The sequence below is a fragment of the Ailuropoda melanoleuca genome, chromosome 5 (assembly GCF_002007445.2).
Source record: "Ailuropoda melanoleuca isolate Jingjing chromosome 5, ASM200744v2, whole genome shotgun sequence".
Taxonomy (NCBI): Eukaryota; Metazoa; Chordata; class Mammalia; order Carnivora; family Ursidae; genus Ailuropoda; species Ailuropoda melanoleuca.
This window is the reverse complement of record NC_048222.1, coordinates 43162021-43186397: the sequence shown is the minus strand read 5'-3', so window position 1 is coordinate 43186397 and position 24377 is coordinate 43162021. Positions and strand designations below refer to the sequence as shown.

The following is a 24377-nucleotide window of genomic DNA, read 5'->3' as shown; positions in this document are numbered from 1 at the left end:
GGGGAGGGGAAGGGAAGGGAAGGAAGACAAAGTAGGTGAGAAAACAGCGGACTAGAGATGTCAACCTTCAGAAGTAGTGAACAGACAAGACCTGAGAAAGCTATGATATACCACAGAGGAGGAATCTTAATGCTAAGATTGCCTAATAATATTGATAGAAAGTTTACAATTCCGTTGGAAACTTGAGAAGAATTAATGAAAGATATGTGGATAACTAAGAAAATTCTTTAAAAATCAAGTATCAGTAATTTTTAATCTGAGGGAATGGGGATAGGGATGTACGAGAAAGAAGATATAATAACAGTGCTCTCATAGCTCAGCTGCAAACAATATTTTCATAACCATAACACTGTAAATGTAGAAAAATAATTTAAGCAAAAAGTATAACATAAATATATTGGGAGAATGTGAGGAGTGATTGGGATGGTGTATACCAGAAAAATAAAAAACAATCTTTAATAACACTTAGAAGGAAGGAAGTATCTAGAAGATGTTGTTAAAAGAGTTGAAATGCTTTCCTGTGGAGATCAGGATTTTACAACCTATACTATCTGATTGTTTTCATTAAAATTAGATTATAAAAGGGGCGCCTGGCTGACTCAGTTGGTAGAGTGTGTGACTCTTGATCTCAGGGTTGTAGAGTTTGAGCCCCACACTGGGTGTAGAGATTACTTAAAAAATGAATTTAATTTAGTAACCCTAACTCAGGAAAAAACTGGATTAATTCAGCATGATCTGCTAGATTAACTGAGAGTCCAGTATGACTGGCAGTAGGCCCCACTTCCTTTGATAAAAACTTTGGTAAAGTCTAAGTTCAGACAGTTTTCTCCTTAGTATGCATGATGGCATCACGTATATATTGATTCTGAACTCTCCTCATAATCAAATCCAAAACCGTCTTCGCTTCATAGTCCTGCTCACACAATTCCAGATTGGTTTTAGCAATCCTGGAAACTTCACCATAGAAATTCTCCTGATAAACTAACTAGCCGAGATGCATAATCCTGCAAGAATCCTATCTGTGACACTTCTAAAACTGCCGTATTAACGTGATGCAGACTGTGTGTCAGCAACTGTGGTTGAAGCGCTTGACTCCTACCATTTTTTGATGGACTAAGCTGACAAAAAAAAAAAATTCTTCCTCAAGATCTGTTAAAGCTGTTTAACCTTAACAACCTCTGCTTGGGTTAGAACCAAAAGGGTGTAATTCCAAAAGAAATTTAAACTATGATACTACGAAGAACAAGAATTTTCTACTTATTTTTAGTTTCCTCAAGAAAATTAAAATGACTTATTTTGGGAATCTTAATTCTAAATTAAATCCCTCCAAAACATACTGTGGAAGCAAAGCAAAGGATGTAATCTGTTACACACCTGTGAAGTGGGACCATAAACATCCCTTCCTGGCGGGGGGGGGAATATTTTGTCAGATCTACAGCTTACTTGGAATGGTACAAGCACAGACACACACTCACACACTCACACCATAAACAAATGTACACACACATCTTCAAAGATATAAAGCATATGGGACAAAATATTAACAACTGGTAAATCTAGGTAATAGTATATTATGGATAATCACCATCTTATTCTTTTCACTTTTTGGTAAAAATTTGAAAATCTTCTTCATTCAAGGTTGGGAAAAATTAAAACAAAAATTTAAACAATACTTGTATTATGTATATAAAGGGTCACTATGTAACAACCACTGTATTAGGTGATGATATACATTATCTGAATTACATCTGCACAACAAATCTGTAAAGTAGGTATCATTACTCCCATCTTAAAGAGGGGGGAAAAGAACTCAGAAAGGCAGTATGACTCCAGGCCTCTTACTTTTAACCACTTGGGAGAGAGAGTAATGACATGACTTATAAACTTGTTTTAGTTTGTTCCATCTGAAGACCCTCGAAGTTTGCAAATGTATAGGAAAACCTTAACAATGCTATCAAAGCACAATACATCTGTTTCTGTTTCATTGGCTGGCATAGTTTTTGGCTGATACGGACTTAGTTCTTTATGTTCAAAATGATAAGATTTACTAAGAAACTATGAATAAAAAAGTAACATTTCATTTTACAATGCCTTCATTGTAAACACTTTTAAATTTTATCTTAAGCCTATGTTCTCTCAGATGAATGATCTTCAAAAAAATTTTAACACAGCAGAGGGGCACCTGGGTCAGCACAGTTGGTTAAGTGTCCAACTCTTGGTTTCGGCTCAGGTCATGATGTGGGCATTGTGGGATAGAGCCCCGTGTGGGACTCTGTGCTTAAGACTCCGTCTCCCTCTCCCTCTGCCCCCCGCCCTCCGCTCGCAAGCACGCTATCTCTCAAATAAATAAGTACAATCTTAAGAAATTTTAACTCAGCAGGTTGGTATCTTTTAAACAAAATCTTACTGAAAACTCAGTATATAGGTGAGAGTCCTGTCTCCTCATTCTTCCTTTCCCATTCTCTCACAGTTGGAAATAAGGGCTCTAAGACCTTGTGGGACACAATATGAAACCAAGGGCTTTAGAAAATACGCATCTGTAAACTATTAATGATCACAACTGCCAAACATAGAACTGGCTGGTAAAAGCTGAAGTTACAAATTCCAATTTAAGTTCATTAGTGATAGATAAGTAATTCAGGTGAGGAAAGAACAATATGCGGAGATGTTGTCATGTACACCCTAATCTAGTCACAGAATAAGTATCTTATTTTAGAAGCCAGGGAGGAGGGTGTCACAGGACAAGCTGCTACCCTTGGCCAATTTCCCTTTGTCAAAAACATCCTTCTGTGCTAATGTACTTTTGCGTCTTTCATCAGATACCAAAGATGAAAAAGAACAAAAAAAAAGAATTCTTTGTGCCTCCATTTTCTTATTTGCAAGTAAAAAGATTCTCTAACAATGTCCTATTTCACAAGGATAATATGAAGATTATTAAAATTATATGCAAGACTATCTAGTCTAAGGGGTCTTCCGTTAACATAGGTACATACCTATTAGGAATGGGAAAGAAATATCATCTACTTACTCTTGCACCTAAGAAGAAAAACAAGCCATTATTTGTAGACTACATTAAATACAGACAACATTTTCTTAATTCTGGAGGAATAAAATCATTCACATCTTAATGTTTACATGATTCTTTCCAGGCCTGATTCAGCAGAATACTCAAAATTTAAAAAAAAATTCCTCAAAATAGCTCCCATGTTTTTCAATTAATAAAAAACAACTTGCACATCTATTTCCACTCCATTGTATCCTCCAACCTTTTATTCACAATCATCCTTCATCAATATTTCTTTCTCAAATCTTCAAAATTCCCTTATCTATTGAGGCAATACGCACAGGTAAGACTCCACAGAAATAATCTTTCCATTGAGAAACAGGCAAAGGCCATAAAGAAGCAACTCTTAAAAGAAGAAATATAAATCAATGTATAAAGACACTTAACTTTACCCATGAACCCATACACATTTAATAAGACACCATTTTACCCTTTCAGACTAGCAAAGATCAAAAGATTCTAAATAATGTTTAAGGTTTTTGAAGGGGTAGGGAAAGAACCACCCACACACACCCACACACACAGGCAGAAAGTAAAGAGAAACCATCTTTCTAGGGGGCAAATTTCCAATATGTAACAAAATCACAAATATGTATACTCCTTGACTCAGAGTGTACATTTCCCAGATTTATCCTAAGAAAATAATCAACCAAGTTTGTACTACAAGGATGTACTACAGGCATCTATTAGGATGTTAAGTACAGTATCATTTATAATATGAAAAAACAGAAACAATTTATATGTATATATAAATTGGCTAAATTACAGAATAACTACAGACATTAAAAATGAATGATCTAGAGGCGCCTGGATGGCTCAGGTGGTTAAGCATCTGACTCTTGGTTTCGGCTCAGGTCATGAGGGTCGTGAGATGGAGCCAATATAGGGCTTCACGCTGGGCATGCAGCTTGCTTAAGATTCTCTCTCTCTCTGCTCCCCTACCATCTCACGCGTGTGCATGAGCACTCTCTCTCTCTCAAAAAAGAATGACCTATATATATATTTTTTAAAGATTTTTATTTATTTATTTGACAGAGAGAGAGACAGACACAGAGAGAGCACAAGCAGGGGGAGCAGCAGAGGGAGAGGGAGAAGCAGGCTCTCCGCTGAGCAGGGAGCTGGATGTGGGGCTCAATCCCAGGACCCTGGGATCATGAGCTGAGCCAAAGGCAGATGCTTAACCAACTGAGCCACCCAGATCTATATTTAAAATGAAAAAAGAAATCCATGCTATATTAAGTGATAAAAACACGTTCACAGTACAGTTTGATTACATTTCTAAAATATGTCCTGATATACATTCTAGAAAATTAAATTAATTAAATAAAATCAGTGGTTATCTTTGGAGAAATCTTTTTTTTTTTTTTAAGATTTTATTTTTAAGTAATCTCTACACCCAACGTGGGGCTCAAACTCACAACCCTGAGATCAAGAGTCGCATGCTCCACCAACCGAGCCAGCCAAACACCCCTGGAGAAACTTCTAAAATAAATAAAAAAAACACTCTTCTGACTTTTCAAGCTCTTCTCTACTCTTCAAGCTCTTCCTCTTCCAGCATCCCTTAAATGCACCTTCTCCCACTCATACAAACTCCATAAAGTATCATCTCATCATCCGTGACTGCGTCCATTAATACCTACATGGTATGATCTCCTAATCCCTACCTCAAGCCTAAACTTTTCTAAGTCTCAGATTCACTTTTTTGCATATGTGCTGCGTACTCCTCAAAGTGAACATATTAACAAATTCTATCTACCTGCCTTTCCTACCACCTACTCTAGTCCTGTATTTCCTATTTCCACTAAATAATCATTCACTTGGTCTCTCCAAACTCAGTCATCTTTGAAAGCTTCCCCTCAAATATCTGGTGGTTAAATCCTGTCTTCAATCTACCTCTGAAATTTCTCCCTAATTCATCCCTTCCTCTTCATCTCACTGCCATTTTCAGAGCTAAGTGCTAAGGCAGGTCTGGCCATTTCTGACTAAGACTATAAAGCCAAACAAACATTACTTAAGTACCCATTAACATTTCTTAAATACACATTATATGCCATACACAGTGAAAGGAGCTGAGAAGATAAAGATTAATGAAGCAAAGTACTACCAGCAAGCTAATCTTGAGGCAGAGAGATAGGGGAAGATAATACATTGTGACAAGTTCTACAATTAGAGCAAAATCCACAAGATGTCAATCTCTTTCTTATCTGATCTAATCTTACAACTACCTGAATTATCTTTCTATCTAGAATACAAACCAGATCATGTCACTCTTCTGTTATAAAACCCTTGATGATTCTACTCCACTGCCCACAGGATAAAGTCCAAATGCTTTAGTACCATGCAAACACTTCACAGTCTGGCTCCAATATGCCTAATAGAGTCATCTATTACTTTTTTTATTTCACATCCATTACCGCGGTCATGTATAACTAGTTGCTATTCTGATAATGTTTCATGCTCCTACCACTTTGGAGAGCCCCTCTTCCTTGTGTCCATCAGTGGAAGTCTTCTCCCACTCTCAAATAATACTTCCTTTCCGAAACCTTCATAAACGTCTGCCAAAGCAGTTTTTAATATAATCTAATACTTATCACTTATTATAATTTGTTTTTTTCTTTCTACTGTAAGACAGATTCTTAAGGACAGAAACTACATCTTGTTATTCTTTCTATCTTTCCCTAAGTCTAGTAAGACAGTAATTATTCAAGAAATGTTTGTTAAGGGGCTCCTGGGTGGCTCAGTCAGTTAAGCATCCACCTTAGGCTCAGGACAGGTCCTGGGATGGAGCCCCATGTCCGGCTCTCTGCTCAGCAGGGAGCCTGCTTCCCCCTCTCCCCCCTGCTCATGCTCTCTCTCTCACTCTCTCTCAAATACATTATAAATAAAATCTTTAAAAAAAAAAAAAGAAAAGTTTGTTAAATGGATGATGGGGAAGAAATAGGTTTGGAGAGAACCAAAATGTACTAACATTGCATATTTTCTTTGTTTATCTATCTAGAATCCAGAGGTGTACCTAAATTCAGTGGTACTAAGGCCACTACCTATCACCACCCCCACATACCAGGAGCCTGAAGGAGGTTATGTTTTTTTCTCTCTCTTCCTATTCATCTAGCTATCTATCCATCCATCCATCCCACATATTAACAACAGCAAATAACACACAGAATCCTCACCATCCAAGGGGGTTATATTCAGGTAAGGAGAGACAATTAACAGGTAAACAAACACAAATAAATCATTTCAGGTAGTGATCAATGTGATGACTAAAATAAAGTGTTTGATGGCACAGAATATAGCTAGGGAGAAATGCGCCATTTTAAATGGAGGTGGGGGAGAAATCACTGACGGTTTCTCTGAGGAGGTAACAAAAGGTAAAGCCTGAAGAATGAGAAGCAACCGCCTAAGTAAAATTTGGGGGAAGAATTCTGCAGTAGAGGAACTTTAAGTCCAAAAGCTCTGACGCAGAAATACATCTGGCTGTTTGGGGGGCAGAGAGACAGTGTGGCTAGAGAAAGAAATGAATGTGGAGAAGAAAGCATGGCCTTGTAGGTGGTCGCCTTGGTGAAGGCCCATCTGCACCTGCCTTGAGTTTGGAATTTCTAGTTTATACCTTCTGTTGTCTGCACCATCTCCTACTTACTAATGTCACAGCCACAGAGCAGTAGAATGGAGTATACAGCATACCCTGTTGTCAGGAAGATGTCAAATGATTCTGGAAGTACCTTTTCTGGTTTCTATTGCTAAAAAGTAGTCCTAGATACAATGTCATGACAATATCATCCCAAGGCTAATGAAAACCTGATAAGCACACAAGACTAAATCCACTTCAAAAGAAAGACAAGTCTTTCTACTGACTAAAAGGCAAGCCAAAATGAGAACTACCAAAATTATCCTAAAATCTTTTAAAGAAATAAAACACAACACTCTACTACTCTGAAATACATATGGGCTAAAAATTTATACTTTTAACTCAATAAGTTTTCTATTCCCACGTAAACTTACAGATCATCTAATACAAATCTAGACTTAAGTAATTAAATAAGACAGATTTCCAGTTTTCACTGACTGAAGTTGTTCTTTACCTTTAGAGAAATCAAACAATTTCATGATGTTCTGAGAAAACAAGAATTTATATGCAAACTTACTCTCAGTAGTATTTCTGTGGATGTTTATGTCATAATCTATTTAATTCAAGTTACTACTGTGATGTTAGAGCAAAGTCAATCCATTACATAAATGAATATTCACAAAACTAGCTGCTAAAACAATTCAGTAGTTGCTGGGAACTCAAGCAGTGTGAAATTACACATCTTACTCCTATTCTCAGTAGCATCTGCTAGATTTGCTAACTCGAACATCGCTAAATATAAAGAGCCTTCCATTACACTAGTCAGGTCTTAAAATTCCAGGCTGCTGGCCTTCTACCAGTAAAAATAAATTCCTACTCAGCATCCTTAAATTCAACTGTGCACCCAGTGATCTCTCACTAGGGTAGTGATGCTTCCCTGATTCTCTCTATGGGGGACCAGAGATAACATTTTTTCTTTCTTCTTTTGCAGATCAGAAGTAGCAGAGGTGACAAACAAGAATCATCTTACCCTCCCACACTCCTGTTCCCCCAAGGGCCAGAGTCTCTTACAATGGGTCTTCATAATAATCTATACCCATAACAGCTATGGAGAAAAAGCAAACACTTTAGCCTAAAAGGGAACCTCTTCACATTCTCCAAGCTGATGTCCAAGTTCATAGAAGATCTTTTTTATCTTCCCACTTCATCCAGGGAGGGCCATTAAAAAATGTATAAATACCTACTGTATCTTTTTCCCAATTTCACATCTTCAAACTGGTTGGTTTTGTCATTTTTCATCATTGTACTCATAAATTCATACTTGAAATCAAAAAACCCATTTCCTTGGTTGGGAAATAAAATCCCCTAATTTCTCCCTGGAGTTCTAGCTCAATCCTGATGTTGGTATTTCCAGGAAGAAATGCAAACATAGTATCAGTTGGAAAGCCTCTCTGAACAGGATGTGTATCTTTATAGACTAAGTCGGTATTACTCAATAAGGATTCACCCCTTATCAGGGGTAGAATCTGAATTAAAGCAAGGCTTTACTCCCTTCTCAGAGTGTGCTTCAAGGACCAACAACATGTAGGTCACCTGAAGTTTGTTAAAAAGAATTTAGGGCTCTACCTCTCAGAACAACTAAATCAGAATTTTCATTTTATTGATATCTGTATGCAGCTCTCCCTACATCATAAAATCTCAAAATTGGTAGTAAATTTAAAAGCCTATCATACACAAACAGAGATGAACCTTGGATACAATTATAACTGATAATGACTATAGTCCCCTTCACAAATTCTTTAGTTCTTATGATAACAAGTCCTAACTTAAGATAATTTCTCACAAAATTATAACTGCTTGTCTTAAAACACACCAAAGCTAATTATAGCTGTTGCTGTTGTTGGAAGCCACTGATATAACCAAGTCCTTACCTAATCTGAGCTCTCCGAAGTTCCCACACCCTATCTTCTTGCCAACCCTGAAGTTGGGTCCCACCATAAGAACCCCAGAGGATGTTGAGGTGCCAGACGGTCGGGGACAGTGTGTACTCCTTTGTGCCATGGGTTTAGTTGTCCGTTGTCTTTCATCCTTCTCCCTACTAGGATGGTCCATGATCCTACACGACAGAGTCTCTGCACGAGTAGCCTGAGTCCGTATACCTCTCTTCAATACAAAAGTACGTCCAAATAAACCGTAGTCAGAGAAAAGCAAGGAGATCTTTTGGCACCATATTTATGTTTCTAATGTATCTCCAGGAGACAAAAAACCATTGATTTGTTCTTGTAGGACACGTAGTCTTTGGATGTCAAGCATAGGAAGGTATTTTGTAACCTAGGTAAAAATCAAGAAAACAAAACAGTTAAAAATTAAATTTTAAAACAAATTCAGAAAGTTACCACTAATTAGAATGGATCCTATCCAAAAATGAACAAAGTGGATAGCTTCCTGAAATGGGTTTTGATTTTATATTCTCCAACAGTTTAACCATCTGGACTAGTTATTCATCTGGTAACATAAGCTCAGTAGGCTGCAGACCATGGCAGCGAAGGGAACACGCAAGCCTTTAATAATATAAAATGCTGTCTTTGGGGCGCCTAGGTGGCTCGGTCAGTTAAGCATCCAACTCTTGATCTCAGGGTCATGAGTTCAAGCCCTGTGTTGGCCTCCACACTGGGTGTGGAGCCTACTTACATATATACATACATAAATTAATGCTATCTTCTAGTACTGTACATATGACCCACAAGAAAGCTATTTGCTCCCTTTTTCATCACTGGACAACAGAAAGATACAGTGTGGTTCAGTCCAGTTAAATAAACTGAGGACAATTAAAAGCTCTTCCTTCAACTTTGTACAGAAACTATCATACATGAAGTTACTTACCATCCCCCCTCCTCCATCCCCACCATTTATCAAGCACTGACAGCAACAACACAACCCAAGTTACTGATGACACAGGCTACTTCTATAAGGGACTTCTCAAAACCCTAGTGGTACTAAGCAGTCCTAGACTAAAGCTTTGCAATTCTATCTAATATCCTCCAATTATCTTTGTAGTTTACTAAAAGTCCTTCAAACAGTATTATTAAGAGAAGGGGGAAAAAACTTACAATGTCTTAGATAGTTCTGTCTTAACTGGTGTAAGTATGTGTCTATGAGAAATTGTCAGGCTATACTTTCTTCCCTTATCTTATAATTTCTTTGAAAACAGGAAAAAGATGGATCTTATTTTTTATTTTTTTTATTTTTTAAAAGATTTTATTTATTTATTCGACAGAGATAGAGACAGTCAGCGAGAGAGGGAACACAAGCAGGGGGAGTGGGAGAGGAAGAAGCAGGCTCATAGTGGAAGAGCCTGATGTGGGGCTCGATCCCATAACGCTGGGATCACGCCCTGAGCTGAAGGCAGACGCTTAACCGCTGTGCCACCCAGGCGCCCCAGGAAAAAGATGGATCTTAGCCTACTTAGACAATTTTGAGCATTCAACTAACTCCCAAATTTTCAAAAATTATCACTAGCGCAATAGTTTCATTTTTAAGATTTGGAAACCTGTACTACCTTATCTACTGCTCTTCATGTTTTTCATATGTGTTCACGCTAACAGATGGAGGTTATTTTTATAATGCTTGTCATTAACTTTCTCCATTGCGCTTACACTCATGAAACATTAGGTGGAGTAATCACGTACAGCCCTCATTATCCATGTATACTTGCATGTATGTATTAGAAAAACATACAGTACTTGCCAGGTTAGAACCCTGCAGAAAGTCAAAAAATCGTGTTCAGCTGGGAAAAGGATGTTTTTAACACCTGCTTGTAGCCCAGAAGAATCATTTTACCTCCCACAAACACAGAAAAAACTTAAAGATAACCAATTTTCTAATCTATGCATGCAACATGAGCATGGTCTAATCTGTAATTATGAAAGATGAATAATATTTAATACTACTTTTATATGTCACCTCTCGTTTAAGAAATCAAACTAACTGAACAGTTAAATTTTTTCAAAATCCTATTTCTTTATCACCACCCACTGCTCAAAACTATTTTCTACTTCCCAACTGCAAACTCTCTAGCTCGTCATTTGAGTCCCTTCAGTATTAAACTCCCTATTTAAATTCTTATATTAAAAGTTACCACATAAACACAAGGAGCATCCATTCTTAGCCCTTATACCTAGAATGGCCTCTTCTGTCTTAAAGGGCTGACTCACATCCTATGTCCCTTGTGAAACTTTTATAACCAATTCAACATTAACACTTGGGGCACCACTGTGTATACTGTGTATACATTTGCCACTTAATGTACCAGATTATATTGATATATACTCTAATATTCAATTTTATTATAAGCCTTTGAAGCTAAGGATCTTGTCATACCTCCTTTAGTTTCTTGCATATAATTGGTACTTAATAAATACTGAGTAACAATTATGATGGTCTTGCTTAACAGAAAACAGATTTTCAATGACATAACCAAGTATTTACACAAATTAGTACAAGAGAATCCTGATTAACCCTAAAAACTCTAAGAATTCATCTAGAAAAAAAGCTAGTTTCATTTCACTTCATTAGTGTTAAGACAGGATAGTTAGGATTTCTATTTCACAAAGATATTAAATGATTTATTTTCATTTAGTAGAAGATAACATATGAGAAAGTTAGCTCAAGAACCAGGTCAAATGGGGGGTGCCTGGGTGGCTCAGCCGGTTAAGCATCTGCCTTCACCTCAGGTCATGATCCTGGGGTCCTGGGATTGAGTCCCCCATCAGGCTCCCTGCTCCTCGGGGAGTCTGCTTCTCCCTCTGCCTTTCTCCCTCTATCTCTCATGAATAAATAAGTAAAATCTTTAAAAAAAAAAAAAAAGAACCAAGTCAAATAGAACATCCAAGGTAAACATTAAGTTATACTTTAACTTTATTTTTAAAATATGACTTGCAAAGATAGCAATAAAATACAAACTATATGATTTGTCCTCTTTTTCTTCTTTACAATAAAAAAAGGGGAGGGGAATTACTTTTTTGCACCATACACAAAAATAAACTCAAAATAGATTAAAGATCTGAAGACTTGAAACCAGAGACCTCCTAAAAACAAACAAACAAACAAACAAAACACACACCACAGAGGCAGTGAACTTTTGGATATCAGCCTTCAGCACTGTTTTTCTGCATCTGTCTCCTTACGCAAAGAAAACAAAAGCAAAAATAAACTATTGGGACTAAACTAAAAAGCTTTTGTACAGCAAAGGAAACCATCAATAAAACAAAAAGGCAATCTACTGAATGAGAGAAGATATTTACAAATGATATATCCAACAAGGGTTAGTACCCAAAAAATATGAAGAACTCACACAAATCAATGCCAAAAAACCCAAATAACCTGATTAAAAAATGGGCAGAGGGGGCGCCTGGGTGGCACAGCGGTTAAGCGTCTGCCTTCGGCTCAGGGCGTGATCCATGTGTTGTGGGATCGAGCCCCACCTGGGTGGCACAGCGGTTAAGCGTCTGCCTTCAGCTCAGGGCATGATTGCTTGTGTTCCCTCTCTCACTGGCTGTCTCTATCTCTGTCAAATAAATAAATAAAATCTTAAAAAAAAAATGGGAAGAAAACTTGAATAGACATTTTTCTGTAGAAAGACGAGCAGATATACGAAAAGAGGCTCAATATCACTAATCAGGGAAATGCAAATCAAAACCACAATGAGATATCACCTCACACCAGTCAGAATACTTAGTATCAGGGCACCTGGGTGGCACAGCGGTTAAGCGTCTGCCTTCAGCTCAGGGCATGATCCCGGCGTTATGGGATCGAGCCCCACATCAGGCTCCACTGCTGTGAGCCTGCTTCTTCCTCTCCCACTCCCCCTGCTTGTGTTCTCTCTCTCACTGGGTGCCTCTATCTCTGTCGAATGAATAAATAAATAAAATCTTAAAAAAAAAAAAAGAATACCTAGTATCAAAAAGACAAGAAATGGGGTACTTGGCTGCCTCAGTCAGTACAGCACAAGACTCTTGATCTCAGGGTTGTGAGTTTGAGCCCTACGATCAGTGTAGAGATTATTTAAAAATAAAATCTTGGGGCACCTGGGTGGCTCAGTTGGTTAAACATCTGCCTTTGGCTCAGGTCATGATCCTGGGGTCCTGGGATCAAGCCCGTGCCAGGCTCCCTGCTTGGCAGGGAGTTGGCTTCTTCCTCTCCCTCTGCCCCTCCGCCCTGCTCGTGTGCTTTCCCTCCCTATCTCAAATAAATAAAATCTTTAAAAGAATAAAATAAAATCTTAAAAAAATGACAAGAAATAACAAGTGTTGGCCAGAATGTAGAGAAAAAGAACTCCCTGCATACTGTTGGTGGGAATGTAAATGGGTAGAGCTACTCTGGAAAACAGTATGGAGATTCCTCAAAAAATTAAAAATAGAAATACCATATGACCCAGCAATTCCACTTCTGGGTATTTACTTGAAGAAAACAAAAACACTAATTCAGAAAGATATATACACCCCTATGTCTACTGTAGCATTATTTACAATAGCTAAGATGTGGAAGCAACCTAAGCTTCCATCAATAGGTGAATGGATAAAGAAGATGGGTGGGTGTGTGTGGTAATGAAATATTAGCCATTAAAAAGAATGGAATCTTGCCAGTTTGTGACAACATGTATGGGCCTAGAAGCTATTATACTAAGTGAAATAAGTCAGGCAGAAACAAATACCATAGTATTTCACTTATGTGTGGAAACTAAAAAACAAAACAAATGAAGAAATGAACAAAAAAGAAGATTCATAAACACAGAGAACAAACTGGTGGTTGCCAGAGGGGAGGGGGATTCAGGAAATGAGCGAAATAGGTGAAGGAGATTAAAAGGTACAAACTTCCAGTCATAAAATAAGTAGGTCACAAGGATGAAAAGTACAGCATAAGGAATGTAGTCAATAATATTGTAGTAACATTATATGGTGACAGATGGTAACCACACTTATCATGGTGAGCATTTCATAATGCACGTAACTGCTGAATCACTATGTTGTACACCTGAAACAAATATAATATTGTATGTCAACTATACGCTAATAAAAAAGGAGGGAGGGAGAGGAAATTATATAAATGCAATAAGATGTTTCTTTTTCTGGTAAATAAACCATTTGGCAATTACTTGTAACTTATTAAACATGTAAATGCTATGATAAATTTTTAGAATCATACCAGCAAGTTCCTTAAGAAGCTTAATTCTAGAGGCTCTGTTAGTTAAGTGTCTGCCTTCGGCTGAGGTCATGATTCCAGGGTCCGGGGGTTGAGCCCCATATTGGGCTCATTGCTCAGCAGGGAGCCTGCTTCTCCCCCTGCTTGTGCTCTCTCTCTCTGATAAATAAATAAAATCTTTAAAAAAAAAGAAGCTTAATTCTAATCATTTCTATGAGTTTAAGCATGCCTGAATTAAGAGAAAAGACATTTTTTCGAGTGTAACACTCCACATTCTTTGTAATCAAAAGTTATAATTCATTCAGGAACTGGTTTAATGCTTCCCAGAAGGCATCACTCCATTAATAAAGCCACACTTACTGAATAAAAACAGATTAATACACATGGCTTTCTCGATTGGGAAATTACAAGAACTCTCCAGCAGGTTAAAGAATTATTGTTAATAGTAAAATTAAAATATCTAACTCATCAAATTGTAGGTAGGGAACTGATGCCAAATCTGCTGGTTTATGACAGTTGAAGAATATGGCTACCTTCAACAGTAGTCAGTGAAAAGTTTTCCTAGAAGATATCTAGAAGACACCTTAGAGCATTCTATCACATTGAAATGGGAGAAACTTATGTTCTATCACCCTGGGCCAACATACAAAAGAAATAGGCCAAAACCAAGGGGTCATCTGGCTCAAAGTCACTCTCTTGTAAGGCAACAACGAATGCTTTGTGGAAGAGATAGGCATGTCCTCTATCATGAATGAAATGACAAAAGTAATTTTACTGCTTTACTATGTAAGATTATTTTGAGAAGCCGTATGAAGTCTAAAAAAAAATTAAGTCATATTATAAAACCACCAAAGAAAATGTTTAAAGAATTTCAGCTGTGAATGTGTTAAGAGAAAACAAATCATTGAATTACAGTTTGTTATTTCAGAGTTTCATATACTGGCACCATCAAAACGAGGCATGTAAATATTCAAATTTTAAAGTCGAAACACACACGGGCTTTGTTGATAAGATGAGATAGCCTTCTAAATCTCTCTCTTCTGATATAACTTATGATATAATTGCTTAGAGATGTAGGACTACTAGATCATATGGTAAATGTTATGTTTAACTTTAAAGAGTCTCTGAAGCAACCACACTCTCTGCTGTTCCTTCATCTACCACATACTGGCTTTGGTGTGAAGGCTTATAGCCTCTTGGTCACAAGCTTCAGCTTCAGATATCATTCCTCATAACAGTATCCAAAACAGAAATGAAAGGGCAATAGCAAAAGACTTTCTCGTCATCTATCTGTTTCTTGGTAAGGATGAAAATTCTTCCCAGAGCCCACAGCAAAATTCCCCTTGTGTTAAGTTGCCAACAATATACACAACAACCCCTGAAATTCCCACTGTAAGTAAGCTCCTCAAAGAATGAGATAAAGCCTGACCTGATGTTTAGAACATAGGATAAGTTGGGGCACCTGGGTGGCTCAGTCCATTAAGCGTCTGCCCTCAGCTCAGGTCATGATCTCAGGGTCCTGGGACTGAGCCCCGAGTCGGGCTCCCTGCTCAGTCGGGCTCCCTGCTCATTGGGGAGTTTGCTTCTCCCTCTCCCTCTGCCTCCCTCCTTCATGCTCATGCTCTCCCTCTCAAATAAATAAGTAAAATCTTATGGGGCACCTGAGTGGTTCAGCTGGTTAAGTGTCTGCCTTCGGCTCAGGTCATGATCCACGGTCCTGGGATCAAGTCCTGCATCGGCTCCCTGCTCAGCGGGGTGTCTGTTTCTCCCTCTGCCTCAGCCTCTCCCCCTGCTTGTGATCTGCCTCTCTCTCTTTCTCAGATGAATAAATAAAACCTTTTTTTTAAAAAAGTAAGATCTTAAAAAAAAAAATAGAACACAGGATAAATTTCAAGAGCAATATCACACTGAAAGAAGGTACTGAGTAAATATTCAGTAAAAATGGTATCTGCATGTGTGCGTGTGCTTGTATGTGTGTGTGCTAAAAGACTATCAAAAATGACATAATAAGGGGCGCCTGGGTGGCTCAGTCGTTAAGCGTCTGCCTTTGGCCCAGGGCGTGATCCCAGAGTCCTGGGATCGAGCCCTGCATTGGGCTCCCTGCTCCGCTGGGAAGCCTGCTTCTTCCTCTCCCACTCCCCCTGCTTGTGTTTCCTCTCTCGCTGGCTGTCTCTATCTCTGTTGAATAAATAAATAAAATATTTAAAAAAAAAAAAAAAAGAGTGTGCCTTCAGCTAAGGTCATGATCCTAGAGTTCTGGGATGGAGCCCCACATTGCACTCCCTGCTCAGCGAAGAGTCTGCTTCTCCCTCTGCCCCTCCCCCACTTGCGCATGCTCACTCTCTCTCTCACAAAAATAAAATCTTTAAAAAAAAAAAGACTGTTTAGACTATTTGGGGTATTTTGCAGTTCCATACAAATTTTAGGATTGTTTTGGAATTTTGATACAGATTGCATTGAATCTGTAGATCACTTTGGGTAGTGTGCACATTTTAACAAGATTAATGCTTCCAATTCATGAGGACGGACTATCTTTCCATTTACTTGTGTCTTCTTCAATTTCTTTCATCAATGTCTCACAGTTTTCAGTTCCACCTCTCTAACTAAATTTATTACCAGGTATTTTATTCTTTTTGATACAATTATAAATGGGATTTTTAAAATTCTCATTTTCTGACAGTTCATTAGTGCATAGAAATGCAGATTTTTGTATATCCATTCTGTATCCTACAACTTTACTGAACTTGTTCATTAGTTCTAATAGTTCTTTGGTAGAGACTTTAGGGTTTTCTATATATAATATCACATCATCTGCAAACGGTGATAATTTTACTTCTTTGTTTCCAGTTTAGATGCCTTTCAATTTCTTTTTCTTTAAGTAGGCTCCATGCCCATCATGGAGCCCAGTGACGGGCTTGAACTCATAACCCCTTAGATCAAGCCCTGAGCTGAGATCAAGAGTCAGACACTTAACCGACTGAACCACCCAGGTGCCCCTTGATCTCTTTTTCTTGACTAATTGCTCTGGCTGGAACTTCCAATACTATGCAGATTTCTTTCTTTCTTTTTTTTTTCTTTTAAGATTTTATTTACTTTTTGACAGAGACAGCCAGCGAGGGGGAGTGGGAGAGGAAGAAGCAGGTTCCCAGCAGAGGAGCACGATGTGGGGCTCAATCCCAGGACTCTGGAATCACGCCCTGAGTCGAAGGCAGACGCTTAACTACTGAGCCAGCCACCCAGGTGCCCCTATGCGGATTTCTTCTTTGACCCATTGCTTGTTCTGTAACGTATTTCTGAATTTTCCTTTTTTTCTTGTAATTGATTTTTAGTTTCATGACCTAGTGGTCGGAAAAGATGCTTGAGGGGTGCCTGGGTGGCTCAGTTGGTTAAGTGTATGCCTTCAGCTCAGGTCATGACCACAGGGTTCCAGGATCCAGCCCCACATCGGGCTCCCTGCTCAGTGAGGAGTCTGCTTCTCCCTCTCCCTCTGCCTCTCCCCCTGGCTCATGCTCTCTCTCTCTCTCTGTCAAATAAATACATAAAATCTAAAAAAAAAAAAAAAAAAAGGAAAAAAGAAAAAGAGAAAAGATGCTTGATATGCTTTCAGTCTTTAAGTTTATTAAGACTTGTTTTGTGACCTAACATATGATTTATCTGGAAGAATATTCTGTCTGTGGTTAAGAGGAATGGGTATTCTGCTGCCGTCGAGTGGAACACTGTGTAAATGCCTGTTAAGTCCGTCTGGTCTAGCATATACTTTAAGGCCAATGTTTACTTACCAAATATCTGTCTGGATAATCCATCCACTATTGAAAGTGGGGTACTGAAGTCCCTTACCATTACTGTGTTGCCGTTGATTTCTCCCTACAGTTCTATTAATGTTTACTCTATATATATTTAAGAGCTCCTATGTTGGGTGCATAAATATTTACAAAAGTTATATCATCTTGTTGGACTGACAACATTACTGTTATAATGACCTTGTTCTTATTAGAGTATTTGTCTTATGTCTGATTAAGTATCCACTGCTTTCTTTTGGTTTCTATTTGTATGGAATACAACATCTCTTCACTTTCTGTGTGTGTCCTTAAAGCAGATGTGTCTCCTGTAGGCAGCATATAGTTGGGTCTTATCTTTTCATCCATTAAGCCACTTTATGTCTTTTGACTGGAGAAATTTAGTCCATTTATAAAGTCAGTATTGATATATATGGACTTACTATTACCATTTTGTTAACTAATTTTCTGGCTATTTTATATTTCCTTTGTTCCTTTATTGTTCCCTTTGTCTCTTTCTTTATGACTTAATGATTTTCTTTAGTGTGTGCTTAGATTCCTTTTACTTTCTCTTTCGTGTATCTTACAGGTTTCAGCTTTGTAGTTGCAGTGAGGCTTATATAAAACACATTCACAACAGTCTATTTTAAACTGATAAGAACTTACAATGCATACTAAAGCTCTCTATTTTTACACACCCCGTCATTTTATGTTTTTGATGCCACAATTTACATCTTTTTACCTTGTGTATCCACTAAGAAATTATTGTAGCTTGCTATTTTTACTACTTTTCTCTTTTAACCTTCATACTAGATTTAGAAGTGATTTACCCACCACCATTACAACATTAGAGAATGCTGGATTTAACTATATATTTACCTTAACCGGTGAGATTTATACATTCATGTGTTTTCCTGTTAGTAATCACGATCCTTTAGTTTCAGCTTGAAAAAGTCCCTTTAACATTACTTTTAAGGCTGGTCTAGCAACAAACTATAGAAATGATCCCTGAGAGTATAGTCTAGTGGTGATGAACTCCTTCAATTTTTGCTTGTCTGGAAAATTCTTTTTTTTTTTTTTTTTAAGATTTTATTTATTTATTCGACAGAGATAGAGACAGCCAGCGAGAGAGGGAACACAAGCAGGGGGAGTGGGAGAGGAAGAAGCAGGCTCATAGCAGAAAAGCCTGATGTGGGGGCTCGATCCCATAACGCGGGGATCACGCCCTGAGCCGAAGGCAGACGCTTAACCGCTGTGCCACCCAGGCGCCCCTGGAAAATTCTTTATCACTCCTTTAACTCTAAAGGATTTCTGACCTCAGTGACCAACTTTATGACCATTATTTTTAACACTTTATCAAGTAAATCACTTATCTCTGCTTCTCGAGTTTTATCCTGTTCTTTTGTTCAGAAAATATTCCTCTGTTTCTTCTTTTTCCTTGACTCTGTTGGTTTCTGTATACTGGATAAAACATCCACCTCTCCCAGTCCTAACGGAGTAGTCTCCTGTAGGAGACGAGCTTTATTGCTCAGCCAGGCCCTAGTTCTTAGCTGTTTTTCAAAACTTTGTGATTGTCCAAGCCACCTTCTTTGTTCTTAGTGGTTCCCAGTAGTTAAGGATGTGCCAACACCTGCCAGTGACCTAAAGGGAAGGACCTTAGTCAGCATTTCAATGAAGGCTAACTAGTAGCTGGACCTTCAGGCAACAGCTTTTAAAGTATGCAAGTAGATCTCTTTCAGGGAGACTGAGAGCTGGGCTTTTTAATCTGCTCCCTCTGCACTGAGCCCTCAGGGCTACAATCAATTAAAAACTGTTGTCATAGTCTTATGGGACTCACAAACACAAGCCCTGCTAGCCACCAGAGCCAGGCAATCAAAGGGTGCATCCCCAAGCAGCGGCCACAAAAGCCAGGGCACCAGTTGATTGTACAGACTCATTCTAAGGAGACACTGGTGACATGCAGTGGGCCAGGGGGAGAATGTGGACATGGCACCTGCCAGCCTCCCAGGCCTCTGTGGAAGAGTGTGGTCTGTCCCTAGATGTGTGCTAAATCAGAAGCCTAATCCTCAGGCAGCAACTTTTCAAGTATACAAATAGTGCTCTTTCAGGTAAAGACCAGGAAATGGGCATTTCTGTCTTCTGCCTCTGCATTAGGCTGGGGGGGGGGGCGCGTGGGGAGGGTAGCCATGGCAGATTCCTCAGAGGACTCTTAGGAACTGTTTGTCCGCTGTAGCCTTCAGGCCCGTGGACACAAGCTCCACTGGCTTTCAAAGCTAGGTGTTTGGGGGGCCCATCCATCAGATGGAAGTCTTAAATGCTGAGACACTAGATATTGGGTGAAAACTCTTCACTCCTCAGGGAGAAGCTGGGAGTTGTGAGTTCTCTCCTAAATTGTATATTGCTGTGCCAGGGGTGGGATTTATGGAAAGAAATTGTCTCCGTCCTTCCTATCCATTTCAATATGGGTTTTTTCCCCTCATTCACTCAATGTGTATCAGTTGTTCAACTAGTTTCTGGATTCTTTTCAGAGGGAATTCTTCTGTGTGTAGCTGTAGATTTGATATGTCCATGGGAGGAGATGAGTTCAGGAGCCTCCTATGTCATCAGCACCATCTTGGACTGGAATGAACGCTAAGCCCATCTGACATTTTTCAGTCCTTTAGCATCTCACATTTTTTCCACATCTTCCCATTTAGTAAAAAATGTTACTACCATTTAAAAAAACATACTTTTAAAACTACCAATACGGAAAAATACTTGTGAATATTGACAAAATGATTCTAAAGTTTATATGAAAAGGCAAACGATGAGATGCCTGGGCGGCTCAGTCGTTTAAGCATCTGCCTTCAGCTCAGGTCATGATCCCAGGGTCCTGGGATTGAGTCGTGCATCGGGCTCCTTGCTCAGTGGGGAGACTGCTTCTCCCTTTGCCCCTTCCCCTCCCCCATATCTCTCTCTCTCTCACACAAAAATAAAGAAATAAAATCTTAGAAAAAAAGAAAAAAGAAAGCAAGCAAGAAAGAAAAGGCAGAAGACCTAAAATAGCCAACACTATTTCAAAGAGAAGAATAAAGTCAGATGACTAATACTACTCAAGTTTAAGACTCGCTATTAAGCTACAGTATTCAAGACTGTGTGGTACAGGTAAAAGAATAGACAAATAGATCAATGGAACAGAACAGAAAACCCAGAAATAGGCTCACACAAATATAATCAAACTGATCTTTGACATAGGAGCAAAGGCAATACAGTGGAGGATTATCGCTTCCAAAAATGGTGCTAGAAAAAATAGATACTACACACAAAAAAGTGAATCTAGACACAGACCTCACACTGTCACAAAAATTATCTCAGAATGAATGATAGATCTAATCGGAAACAAAAAACTATAAAACTACTAGAAGGTATTATACAGAAAATCTAAGTGACTTTGGGTTTGGCAATGATTTCTCAGATCCACCACCAAAAGTGCAATCCATGAAAGAAAAAATTGTTAAGTTGGACTTAATTAAAATTAAAAACTTCTGCTCTGCAAAAGTCATTCTTGAAAGAATGAAAATACAAGCTACACACTGGAAGAAATATTCACAAGACAAATACCTGAAAAAGGACTGTTACCCAAAATATAAAAACACACACACACACACACACAAAAACAAAAACACCCCAACAAGTTGAAACTAAACAAGAAAATAAACCCAAGTTAAAAATGGACAAATGGGGGCACCTGGCTGGCTCAGTCGGTACAGCATGCAACTCTTGATTTCAGGGTCCTGAGTTCAAGCCCCACATTGGGTATAGACCTTACTAAAGAAAAAGAAAAATGGGCAAAGGATCTGAACAGATACCTCACAAAGATACACAGATCACAAATGAGCATATGAAAAGATGCTCAACATCATATGCCATCAGGGAACTGCAAATTCAAATAAGGTACCACTACATTATTAGAATGGGAAGCACAAAAACACTGACAACACCAAATGCTGGTGAGGATGTGCAGCAACAAGAACTCCTGTTCAGGGACACCTGGGTGGCTCAGTCAGTTAGGCGTCTGCCTTCAGCTCAGGTCATGATCCCAGGGTCCTGGGATCGAGTCCTGCATTGGGCTCCTTGCTCAACAGGGAGCCTGCTTCTCCCTCGGCCTGCCGCTCTCCCTGCCTGTGCCCTCTCTTGCTCTCTCTCTCTCTGACAAATAAGTAAATAAAATCTAAAAAAAAAAACAAAAAAAAAAAACTCTCATTCATTGCTGGTTGGAATGCAAAATGGTACAGCCACGCTGGAAGACATTTTGGCAGTTTCTTACAAAGCTAAACATATTCTTACCATATGATCCAGTAATCCTTGGTACTTATTCAAAAGAACTGACAACTTAAGCCCATACAAAAACCTTCACATAATGTTTACAGCAGCTAAACATAGTAAATGTTTTATTTGAAATCGCCAAAAAGTGGAAGCAACCAAGATATTTTTCAATAGGTGAATGGATAAACTATGATACAGCCACGCAAAGGAATATTATTCAGCGATAAAAATAAATGAAGTATCAAGCCATGAAAAGAAATAGAGGAACCTTCAAAGAATATCGCTAAGTGAAGGAAGCCAATCTGAAAATACTATACACTATGATTCCAACTATATGACATTCTGGAAAAGGAAAAATTATGGCGACAGTAAAAAGATCAGTGGTTGCTACCAATTCAGGGAGACAAAGGGAGAAAGGGATGAAAAGGTAGAGGGGATTTTTGGAGCAATGATTCTATAGGCTACTGTAATAGTAGATACATGTCATTTTGTGCTTGTCAAAACCCATAAAATACATAACACAAGGACTGGATTCTAATGTAAACTATGGGCTTTACTTAATAATACAGTCAACACTTGAACAGCACAGGTCCACTTATAAAGGATTGTTTTTTATAAATATAGTACAATACTATAAATGTATTTTCTCTTCCTTCTGATTTTAATATCTTCTTTTCTCTAGCTTACTTTAAGAACACAGTATATAACACATACAACACACAAAACTTGTGTTGACTATTTATGTTATTAGTGAGGCTCCTGGTCAACAATAGAGTATCAGTAGTTAAGTTTTTGGGAAGTCAAAAGTTATAGGCAGATTCTTAACTGCACTGGAGGGCTGGCACCCCTAACCCCAACATTATTCAAAGGTCAACTGTAATTTTAAATAAGCATGTATTATTTTAGTTACTTAAAAAAAATCGTAACATAAAAATTCCCTCAATTTTTTAACACAAACCAGCAAAACATGTCTGCAAAGCTACGTGTCTTTATATTACCTTCTTCCTGTCTCATACAGAATAGGTGGTCCTCTCACCCAAGGCAGGTAACTTATAAGCTTTACTGTATCATCTCTCTCACCTATACCTTTATCCTCTTCCTCTCTCCTGATCCCCTACAATGAGCACCAAACATGCTCAAAATATTCCTATTAAAGGGGCGCCTTGGTGGCACAGTCGTTAAGCATCTGCCTTCGGCTCAGGGCATGATCCTGGCATTCCAGGATCAAGTCCCACATCGGGCTCCTCCGCTGGGAGCCTGCTTCTTCCTCTCCCACTCCCCTGCTGTGTTCTCTCTCTTGCTGGCTGTCTCTCTGTCACATAAATAAATAAAAAGCTTTAAAAAATATATTCCTATTAAAAATACAAGACACAACGCCCATCCCTTAGTCATTATCTCTGGTCCTTCACAACCAAACTGAAGAGTTGTCCTCACTTACTCTATTTCCTTATTACTGAACACTGCACAACAGGGTTTTTAATCCCATCCCCCCAAACCATTGTCACCTTTCTTTTCCCCAGATAAACCACACCCTTGAGGTTAAATCTGAGGAACACTGTTCAGTCCTTATCTTTTTGATCTCCTGGCACTGGTGGCCTTTTGCTCTTATTTTAAAAAATTCTTTCCCCTTTTGAGTTCATGCTGTCACTCACTTCTGACTTACTTTCTGTTTCTCTGACTCCACTTTTTTTTTTTTTTTTAAGTAGGCTCCATGCCTAGCGTGTAGCCCAACACAAGGCTTGAACTCACTACCCTGAGATCAAGACTTGAGGCTGAGATCAAGAGTCAGATGCTCAACCCAGTGAGCCACCCAGCTGCTCCTAACTGCTTCTTATTCGGCCTCTCCTTAAATGGTTTCATTTTCTCTAAATACTGTCTCAAGCCTCTCTCCTCACTCAACACCACTTCCTGGCTTCTAGTCATGCATTCATTCAACATAAATGTATTAAGCATTCATTATGTAAAAGACACTGTTCCCAGGCATTGCTACATTGTTCTAAGCATCCATATCATATATTCATTTACATGCTGATACATTCTAAATGTAAATTACATTTCCAGCCTTTCTCCTGAGGTTGAGATCTATATAGTCAGAGGTATACTTAACTTTTCTACCTAAACATAAAAAACGCAAATACTTCAAACTGAACACTCCCAATGGAACTCATCTCTTGGCTCCCATTTCTGCCACCACCCTCTCCTCCCCAAGAAAATTTCAAACCTACTTTCTTCTCTTGGGATCTTATCTCAAAGCACAATAGTACCAACCATCTACTTCATGACCTAAACAAGAGACAAAAGAACTGTCAATTTTAGCTCTTAAATAACACTCAAATCTATACGTTTTCTCCATGTTGATTAGTACCACTGTGGCAAAGAAACTACCCTCCCAGAGGGATGGAACACAATCTCATACTGATCTCCGTGCTCCAGATTTCCCCTCTCAACTCTTGCCTGTCCAAAG

At 38.6% G+C, this 24377-nt stretch overlaps 1 protein-coding gene across 13 annotated transcripts in view; it reads right to left on the bottom strand.

Annotated features, from left to right (window-relative positions):
* CSNK1G1 (casein kinase 1 gamma 1) overlaps nt 1-24377 on the bottom strand; it is a 161148-nt gene that overhangs the window by 92229 nt on the left and 44542 nt on the right. For all 13 annotated transcript variants that reach the window (XR_004625575.1, XR_004625576.1, XR_004625577.1 and 10 more), the window contains one exon: nt 8564-8963. Coding sequence is in view for 9 of the 13 variants with exons in the window: in XM_034660839.1 (XP_034516730.1) it covers nt 8564-8744 (181 nt within the window). In the remaining 4 variants the exon portion in view is untranslated. The remainder of the gene's footprint in view (nt 1-8563; nt 8964-24377) is intronic.